Source organism: Phoca vitulina, unplaced genomic scaffold (genome assembly GCF_004348235.1).
Source record: "Phoca vitulina isolate PV1807 unplaced genomic scaffold, GSC_HSeal_1.0 scaffold97, whole genome shotgun sequence".
Classification (NCBI taxonomy): domain Eukaryota; kingdom Metazoa; phylum Chordata; class Mammalia; order Carnivora; family Phocidae; genus Phoca; species Phoca vitulina.
The window spans coordinates 89,213-99,264 of record NW_022589800.1 but is presented as its reverse complement, the minus strand read 5'-3'; the positions used below and the strand labels follow the sequence as shown (position 1 = coordinate 99,264).

At 47.1% G+C, this 10,052-nt stretch overlaps 1 protein-coding gene across 1 annotated transcript; it reads right to left on the bottom strand.

Moving 5' to 3' along the window:
* Positions 1 to 1,645: 1,645 nt before the first annotated feature.
* MPZ (myelin protein zero) lies at positions 1,646 to 5,563 on the bottom strand. Its single transcript, XM_032397292.1, has 6 exons — positions 5,467 to 5,563; positions 2,897 to 3,063; positions 2,430 to 2,643; positions 2,065 to 2,200; positions 1,865 to 1,925; positions 1,646 to 1,747 (listed from the first exon to the last, which is right to left on the bottom strand). Exons 1-6 carry the CDS (start codon positions 5,561 to 5,563, stop codon positions 1,646 to 1,648), a joined length of 777 nt encoding a protein of 258 aa, XP_032253183.1.
* Between the last annotated feature and the right edge of the window lie 4,489 nt (positions 5,564 to 10,052).

Genomic DNA, 10,052 nt, shown 5'->3' with positions numbered 1-10,052 from the left:
TTAGGCAGGATATAGAAACATCTCTAAAGGACTGATCCCTAATATCTTCATTGCACATCAGTTTATAGTTTACAAAGGTTTCTGTATACAGGATCTCATGTGGTTCTCATAAAAATCCAGGGAATTAAGCAGGGCAGGTATCATCTGAATTTACTAATGCAGAAACAGACTTACCAAAATCAAAGAACTAGCCATGGGCCACACAGCTAGTCATTGGCTGACATATTTTCAAAATTAAGATCCTGGCAAAGAGGGAGTCCGTGTTTTAACCCGTGTAATAGCACATAATGTAAGCTCACTGGGTATTTGTTGAATGTGTCTTGTCAGCTGATTTCAGAGTTTTTTTCCACTCTACTATGGAAGTCCATACCATAAAGCCAAATTCTTAACTGAAACCAGTAGATGAGGAAGAAGAGTGGGAGAAGGAAAGGATGGGAGAAGGTAGGAGGTTGGGGATGGAATAAGGGGCGGGGATATTCCCAGGAGAATGAGGAAATTGGAGATGGAGGCAGAACTTCTGGAAATGTCAGTGTTTATTAAACATTTAAGGACACTGGGAGTTTGTGAAGAAATATACAGAATGTAGAAAAATCCTAACAATCCCCTATGGCTGGGAGTGCAGCCTCTCCCCTCCCCCCCCCATTTCCCATTTGTTTCTCCTTTCTCTTTGGTTGTTTAAAAGCCATTTCTTAAGGGTTATTTGGCCCCTCTTCAATCCTCTGACCTGTGAGGATTCTTTGCCTCTCTCTGTCTCTCCTTCCCCATGACCTTGAGTCCCAGAACAGTGCTCCAAAGTGGTCAGGGGCACCAATCCTGTAGTTGAGGACTGAGCATCAGGGGCCCCTCTGCTTGGGCTGGCTCTCCATTAAGGATATAATGGGGAGTGGGGAATTGCAAAAACCACATGACGTCATTGGTACTCAGTCATGGGGGGAGGGTACAGGCAAACAAACAAAAAAGAATGGATTAAAAAATAAAAAATAACTAACAACCTAAATAAACCCTGAAGGAGAGTCTGATCTGGACGATCTGGATGTTAGCTAGCTGGGAGGACACAGTATGGAGCTGGGCCACCTGATGGAGGGGAGGGAGGGTCAGAAAGGAAAGCCGGAGGGAGGGACACGCTGGGTGGTGCACGGGATGGAAAGGCCAGGTGGCCTGGGGTTGAGGCACAGGGTATCAAGGTCCCTTTCTTCTCGGTGCCGGAGAGACAGGCACCAAACACACAGTCCTTGGGGCTGGTGAAGGGTAGGGTCAGGCCCTGGGCTCCCAGCAAGCCGGGGAAGGAAGGTGGGGGAAAATAGGAAGTGCGGGGGAATGAAGTTTGGAATGAAACTTACATCTCAAAGGCTGCTGAGGGCAGGGCGGGGGCTGGGGAGCTAAGGAGGAAAGCACCTAGACAGGGGCTAAGAGGAGCCCAGGTCCCCCTGCTCTGGCAGGGCCCGGGGGGTGGTCACTTGTCTGAGTCCAGGCCCATCATGTTCTTGAGGGCGTTCTTGAGGCTGGTTCTGCTGGGGGACTTGACCGCAGGCCGGAGTTCCGAGCTCTGCTCATCCTTCCGTAGCTCCATCTCAATGACCACCACCTGAGAACCTTTGGTGGACTCCGGACCTGCCCCCCGACCCCCCGCCCGGCCCGCTAACCGCTATTTCTTATCCTTGCGAGACTCCCCCAGCCCCTTGGACTTCTTTTCACTGGCCGCCTTGGTGCTTCTGCTGTGATCCAGCATGGCATACAGCACTGGCGTCTGCAGGGAGGGGTCGCGCGTCAGCGGCCGGGTCTGCTGGGGCCTGACTCCTCCCACCCCACCCCTCACTGCTGCCCCGCAGCGCCCCAGCTCGGCCGGGCCCCAGCTCCCACTCACCTGCCGGCCACGCTTCGACGAGTCTTTCGCGGCCTTATGCAATTTCCCCTTCTCCATGGCACTGCAGGGAAAGGGGTTGCTGTCGGTTTGCCCCCCTCCAGGCCGGAGCCCCCTCCAGGCCAGCTACAGCCTCCTCTTCCTTTTGCCCCCCCACCCCCACTGGAGTGTCTCTGTCCAGATGGGCAACAGGCTCCCCTTACCTGAGCCTCCTCTGCAGGGCCGCCTGTCTGCGTAGCCAGCAGAACCGAATCCCATAGAAAAGCAGGAGTACCAACAGCACGACCCCTATGACTCCCCCGATCACGGCTCCCAGGACTATCCCGTACCTGGTTGGCACTAGGAGGGGAGGGAAAAGAAGTAAAGGAGTGAGCAGGGTCATGCCCCTTTGGGTCTTAGCCCCACACCTGTCGCCTGCTGTTGGGGATGTACAGCTCTCAGCCAAGGCTGCCTTCCGCCCACCCTCCCAGAGCCTGAAGGACAATCGCCCAGGCATTTTGCCCCTTCCCCCAGCCCCCCAGTCCTCCTCGATACCCAGCCCATTGCGTATTCCCAGACCCCCTCACACCTTTTTCAAAGACATAGAGTGTGACCTGAGAAGTCTTGCCCACTATGTCTGGTGGGTTTTTGACGTCACAGGTGAAGGTGCCATTGTCACTGTAGTCCAGGTTGTGTATGACAATAGAGCCATCCTTCCAGCGAGGGTCCCCTACCCACTGGATGCGCTCTTTGAAGGTCCCCACCTCGTCAATGTAGGGTTGTCCCTTTGCGTAGTGGAAGATCTATGAGGAATGAGGAGAAGTATGTGAGTGTAGCCTCAGGGTAAGGGATCCTGAGCTGGAGAGGGTAGTTGGGGGTGGGGAGAGAGTGTAGATAGGCCCTAGTCAGATTGCCGCTGACCTTGCCAAACTTAGGGTTATGGCTCCTAAACGATTTCCCCTCCTTTGCCCAAGTGCTCTTTTCTATTGTTCTTCAAAGCCAGCCTTTCGTTATCCAATCCCGGGAACCCCCCCCCCCCCCCCGGCAGGCACTCACCGAGATGGCATCACGGCCCCCTTCGGGCTGGTAGCGCCAGGTAAAGGAGATGTCATCTGAGACCCACTCGCTGGACCAGAAGGAGCAGTGCAGGGTCACCCGGGAGCCCACAGCACCGTGGACCTCCCTGTCCGTGTAAACCACAATGGCCTGGGCTGGGGGGAGCACTGCAAGCAGAGAGGGGAATCAGATGCACAGGTGTGCTCAATGAGGCATATAGAGGAAGTGACACCAATAGGAAGTCAAGAGCTGAGTCAGAGGCCATAGCAAAGCTGGGGAAGCAATGATCAACTCTCAAGCCCAAATCTCTCTGGGCTGACCGAATAATTGGGTGGGAACACTTTGTTGGTTCAAGCTCTTTAGCATGTTCATTAAAGGAAATGAAATTAGCAGTAACAGACCTCTCTTGAGGACTTCCAGAAGTTGGATTCTGTCTCCACGTCTCACTTTCCCTTTGGGTCAGTATTTAACTCTTAAGTCACCCCTTAGATGTAGGCTTTAAGGTTTTTAAAATTTATTATAAGTTAAAAAAATAAAAAAAATTTATTATAAGTTATACAGTACTACATTTTGCATTCTTTTTATAAACTATTCAAACCATAGAGATAAAGCTAGAGTTCCTCTTAACACCCCCCCCCAACCAATTCCTTTCCTGTAGTCCCCTCTCCCAATTGACTGTTAATCAATTTAGTGCGTAACCGTTTTCTATGTATCAAGTGTAATATAAACTCAACAAACTCAAGATGTACATGTGCTTATATGAAATAGTTTTGTTTTATGGATCTTTCTTTTCTTTTGACATACATTGCATCATATTCTACTTGGTTTTTTTCACTTAAGAATATTTATATAGTATCTATCTATCTATCTATCATCTATCTATCTATCTATCTATCTATCTATCTATCTATCTATCGATCGGTTGGTCGATCGGAGCTTCCCATGTTGATTCATATAGATTAATCTTATTTTTAACAGCTGTATAGTATTTCACAGCATCACAAACTCAAATTTCTTGCAAAAAAATGAAAATAACTAAAGAATGTTTTTTCCTGGCTCAACTGTCCTCACTGCTGAATCCCTAGTTGCCATACAGCTTGCTATTGACTGGGAGGTCAGGGAGAGAAGGATCTTGTACCCCTCTCAGGGGAAGCTGGGTACAGAGGAAGACCCCTGAGCCCAGAGCTCAGATGACTCTGCATGTGAGCCCTCTGTGGTTTGACCCTCCTCACCCTCCTCTTGGCCATTCTGGCCCAGTGCCACTCCCAAGACTCACCCACACAAGGAAGGCCATTCCAGGGAGATTATGTGTGTGGGCTGGCCCTGGGTGGGGGCAACTGTAGACCCTTTTGTTCTATGGGAGGGGGAGGAAGCAACCAAACAAACAGGGACCCATTGTCTGACCAATGTTGGGGGCTTATGCCACCCCCTACCCCTTAGCCCCCCCACTCCTGCTCCATAGTCTCAAATCTCCCACCTCAGCATGCAATATCAGTGACTCACTTCTTAGAGCTCTCTTGGGAAACCCAAATGCAGCAACGAAAGTTATTCATTGGATCTAACTTCTATTCCTCCTGTTCTAACATCCACCACTGCCCTTCAGTTCTGCTCAACGGTTCTATGGGTGGGACAGGTTCTGGGACAGAACTCTCTTCCTTATTCTCCAAGACTGCCTCTCCCCATTTCCCTCACTATAACCTTCTCTAACTCCCTATCTTTAACATTTTCTCTGGGTGTCCCAGAGTAGTCCGGTACAACACCCAGAAGAGTATGGGTTCTGGGTTTAGGACTCAAAGAGCTGACAGCAGAGAACCTTGGATATTCTGAGCAGTTCTCTCTCACCCTCAGTTTGCCTACTGCTTATCTATGGTACTAGGCTTTGGGGCAGTTTGGAGAAGGGAAGCATCCATTCGAATAACCCTACTTTGACCTCCTCTTGCTCACCCAACATCTGCCATGGGGTAAGGAAGGGGTTGATCAACTTTTGAAGGAAGACAACTTTAGATGGACAAGATCTTAGAATCTCATAGAATCTCCCTTCTATTCCACTCACCCACATAATAGACAATGGATCCACAGGGAGAAATGCAGGCACCAAGAGACAAAGGATTGGAGGAGTTGGAACCACAAACCTTGGGCTCCTTCCTTAGATCACATTCCCTGACTTTTCTATTGAGGGAAACTAAGGTTAAGTACCTCACACACTACTAGGGAATGAGTAGGGACCAGAACCCAGGTGTCTGATCCTATTCCCTACCACGCGATAACACCGCTTCCCACCAGGCCCTCAGCATGGCTCTGGGGCCATGTTACTACTTTCCAGTCTGGGTCCAGTCAGGTCCACCTCAGGGAAGTTCTCTACACTCTTTTACCTTCTCCCTTCACAGAATACCTTTATTGCGTCCCTCCAAAATATATATATATATTTCCGCCACCCCCCTGAGTATAATATCACCTTCCTGCTCCTGCTCAATCTTTGGTTGCAGTGGGGACTGCAGCAAAGGCAGTGAGAAGGTTGCTGAGAGACATCCTGAGCCCCAGGGCCCCCAGCCTGGGGCGGCTCCACTTACCCAAAGAGGAGAAGAGCAGCGCAGCCAGGATAGGACTGGGGCTGGACGAAGGAGCCCCAGGAGCCATAGCTGGGCGAGGGGCTAGAGCCCGGAGCATCTGCGGGGTTGGGAGAGTGGGGGACAAGTAACTGAGCGGGGTGTTCCTGGAATCCGCTTAAAATCCCCTGGGGTGCCAGTATGAGGGGGCTGTCCTGAGCCAGTAACCAATTGCAGCCTGGCATGTGCAGTTAAGAGGTGGTGGGGAGGGGGGCAGAGCACAGGGAGCAGAAGGGGCATTGTGTCCTCTGGGTCGAGGGGTGGGGGGGACACATACCACCCCATACACAGAGGGCTTTGTGTCTGCTGGCCTCCCCCTGCCCTGGGCTGGAATGCTGGGGTGGGGGGGTTGAGAGGGAGAGGGACAGAAAGAGGGACATAAACACACTTCTCTGAGGGATAGATGGGCAGGGGAACCTAAATCCTAAGGCTCAGGGAAGGGATTCCTCTGTAGCTTCCTTACCAGAGAGTGGGTCCCCCAGAGGACTTGAAAATGGGATATCCCTTGTTTTTTTGTGTTTTGTTTTGTTTTGTTTTATGACTATGGGTTGCATTACAGGCTCCTTGAGATGACCAGGTCATTTGGGAGTCCATTTTTTTTTTTTTCCATTTCCCTGCATCCTGGGTGATTCTTCCCTGATAGAGCTTTTCCCCATTGGAAAATATCCAGGGAAGAATCCCCTGAGCTTTCCCTCTTCATCAGAGAATTTTTCAATGCCTCACACTGCAGTTTAAGTCCATGTCAATTTAGAACAAGGCAACAAAATTGTATTGAGTGCCGGCTGTATGTAAAGTATGGGTATGTGGGTAACAGAAAGAGGAATAAAAATTAAGTTTCTCCTTGAAAGAGTTTAAAATCTAGTTGGGAGGGTGCAGAGAAGGGAGGAGCAGAGGATGAACCCATCAATAACCCAATATGATAAACCATGATGCTTGCCATAGCAGAGAGAAGAACAAAATGCTGAGAATACCAAGGTGGGCTCAACCACGTCTGCTCGAATATGCCCAATACTTCACAAACGTCAGGGAGATTGTTATGTAACAGAGATTAAAAACAAAAGTAAACTGGGGCGCCTGGGTGGCTCAGTTGGTTAAATGTCTGACTCTTGATCTCAGCTCAGGTCTTGGTCTCAGGGTTGTGAGCTCAAGCCCTGTACTGGGCTCCACGCTGGGTGTGGAGCCCTAAATAAATAAGGAAATAAAATAAATGAAGTTCAGAGGAAGGGGGAGTTGTATGTAGAAGGCAATATTAGATATGGAATGGGTAGTGAAGGTATCTAGGCAGAATAGCAAAAGCAAAAACAAAGAAGTAGGAAAATGTGTGTGTGTGTGTGTGTGTGTGTTGTGTGTGTGTGTTGAGTAAGTTTGTGAAATATTGAGCATATTCAAGGCAGATCTTGTGCCCTCCACTTTGACTTGATTTGGGGGAACTTGAAACAAGTCTGTACAGGAGAATTGAAGCCAATTCGTTAAGGGCACTAAATGGCAGACAAAAGAGGGTGGGTTTAATTGGTATATCATAATGTTACATGATTTTTGTCCCCTTAGTGCTTGTGGTTCTTCATCATGCCACTTCAAAGAATGAAGAGGTAGACCAGATGAAGAGTGGTGGGCAGCAAAGCAAAATTTATTGAGCAGTAGTATAAAGCTCCCAAAGAGGGAGGGGGGCCCGAGAGGGTTGCCCTCGGAGTGTCTAAGTTTAGGGGTTTTTATGAGCTCTTTTGCAGAACTGTCTTAAGCAATCAGGGTGTGCTGAGTCATGCCAATCAGGGCCTTGGTCATGTATCTGTCTACCTATTAGGTTAACGTCTCTGTGCTGATGGTCTTTTTTTGCTGACATCTGGGGGTTTAATGTCTTAACTGCCCTTTGCCCTGTGATACTGACAAATGCTTTGTGGTTAATTGCCTTATTTTCAGACATTTTGCAGAAGTCATTTCTGCAAAGGCTTCAAAGCAGAACGTTAGTGTGGTCCTGTCTAAACTGCAAAACAGGGTGTTAGTGCTGTTTTATTTTAGCTGTCCTGACTCCATACTTTCTTGCTGGGGACCCTGGCCCTGACTACCTAACTGTCCAACTAACTCCTAACAATAAGAATTTCCTGAAGGAGTAATGTGTGGGGTTAGGGATGTCTACATGGTCAGAGCTGAGTTTTAAGACAAATCCAGCCAAAAAATCATTCAGACCAAAGCACTGCAGATTGCTGCCTCCTTTGTTTCCCTCCTTGGGATTATCTGAAATGATTTTTTTTTCACTGAAACTCTCATACTCCCATTTGAAATGTTTTCCCTTCTTTCTTCCCCTTTCTTTCTCTGACCTCAGGCCTTGGCTAGACTCTGCTTTTCCTCCTGCTTATTTTTAAGATAAACCCTGGTGATAAGGGGCTTGACTTAATGTCTTGTTTGAATTTCAATGTGATTAATTTCCATCAATTACGGGCCCTACAGGTTACTTTGAGGAGAGAGGCCACTGTTGTTCCCGCAGTGGGACCATTGCAGGTTCACCCGGAAAGCCCCAGGCTCCTGGTACCTACCTGTCATCTCCTTACATAGGGGATGGTGGGTTCTGTGATTGGTATTGGGTTTGGATTGTGGAACTCTAAATACGGGACTTGATCATAAACTCCACAGGCAAAATCATCAGTAAATGTTCACAGCATGTTGTTGTAGTCAATTACACCTCCCTAACCCCACCTCCCCAGCTGCAAATAATCACTTTCTACTTTCATCTACCCACCCGTTTTACCTATACTTTCTTTCATGGGATTGCTACTTTCTTTGTTGTATTTATTTATTTACTAATCCTGCTAAGGCTATAAGCTTCTTGAGGACAATTACATGTTTGTATCTTTGAATCCCCTATAGCACTTTCACATACTCTGGCAGAAGGTTATATATATATATATATATATATATATATATAAATATATATAACTATTTATATATAAAACTATATATATATAGTATATATTATATTTTGTTATATATATAACTTTAAAGTTTTATATATATATAAGTTATATATACAAAACACTTGTGACTTAAGGAAGAAAAAGGGAATGAGAATTAAATATTATATATATAAAAATATATATAAAATATAAAATATATATAATATATATAACTTATATACATATATAAAATGAAATTATTTAAAGAGCTAAGTGAAAGAGGCATTCATTGGATTTGTTAATGTGAAATGCCAGAGGGCCACAGTGGGATCAATGACGGGAAGTTCAATAGCAGAAAACTGTATTTTATTTTCTTACTTTTAAAGATTTTATTTGTAAATTGTCTCTACACCCAACGTGGGCCTTGAACCCACAACACTAAGATCCAGAGTCGCATGCTGCACTGACTGAGCCAGCCAGGTACCCCCAGAAAACTATATTTTAACATAACAACTTTCTAATGATTAAGCTGTTCACTAAATGAAACTTGAGTTTTGAGGTAACTATTACTGAATGTGTCACAGCAGAGTCTTGAACACTAGTGGCCCTAAGTGTTGCCGAGGAGATCCCTGCACTGGATAGAAAATCAGGTCTGAGGGCCTCTCTGGTCTCTTCCAGTCCAAAAGTCTATAAAAGTGCTTTCATTGTCAAGTATTATAGAAATGCAAAATAGTATTTTCATTTGATGAAGAAATAAGTGAATTTGTGCTATTTAAATCCTGAAAGAAGTGCAGGAGTGCTAAATATAAATGAGATCTGAATATTAATGTAGCTGAATGTTTTTTGTAGGAGTTGCTCTAGGCTGTCTCCTTCACTCCTACCCCCCACAAAAAAAGAGACTCAAGAACTTTTTCATTTTCTATTCCTTTCTCATTCCCTTTTTCTCCCTTAAGTCACAAGTGCTCTGCAATTGACTGCAGTGCTTGGGTTCCTCAAAACTATATATATGTACACACACACGTGTGTGTGTGTGTTTAAAAATCAAAGCGAGCTTTCCCCCACCCCGGGTTCTTCTAGCTGTGGGTGTCATCCACATAGCCTTGAAACAAGGAACAAAAGAGCGTTGTGTTTGACTAGTGGGCGTCCAGCTCAGGCGGCAGCTCAAGCCCAGGAACTGTAGGGCACAAAGCTAATCCAGGTGGTTAGAGGAGGCTTCCTGGTCTTGGGATGGTGGTCTGCATCGTTCTCACGCTCCTTCCTCAACTTGGGTCTCAACTTGTGTATCTCTGCATTGGCGAAGCTTCCCACTAGAACGGGATGGAGCCGTTTCCCTGGGTGCCTTGGCCGGCCTACGGGGGAAGGAGGTGGAGCGAAACTAGACTGAGGAGTGCCTGGTGAAGAATCAGGGCAAATCAGATGTTCAGTAGTGCGAAACAAAATGAATTATGTTCACAGGTAAAATGCACACTGTAAAGTCTGAGTCAGCGCCATTTATGCCGAACCCCTGGCAAATTCTGGTGGAAGCCAGCCGAAGGAGACCGGGCAGAGAGGAGTCGACCAGAGAAAACCAAGAGTCTGAACAAAGCTGCAACACAGCCACTCCCCATCCTTTATAAAGAGCTGGTGTTGTCACGTGATAGAGACCCCGCCCTAAGGCGGCGG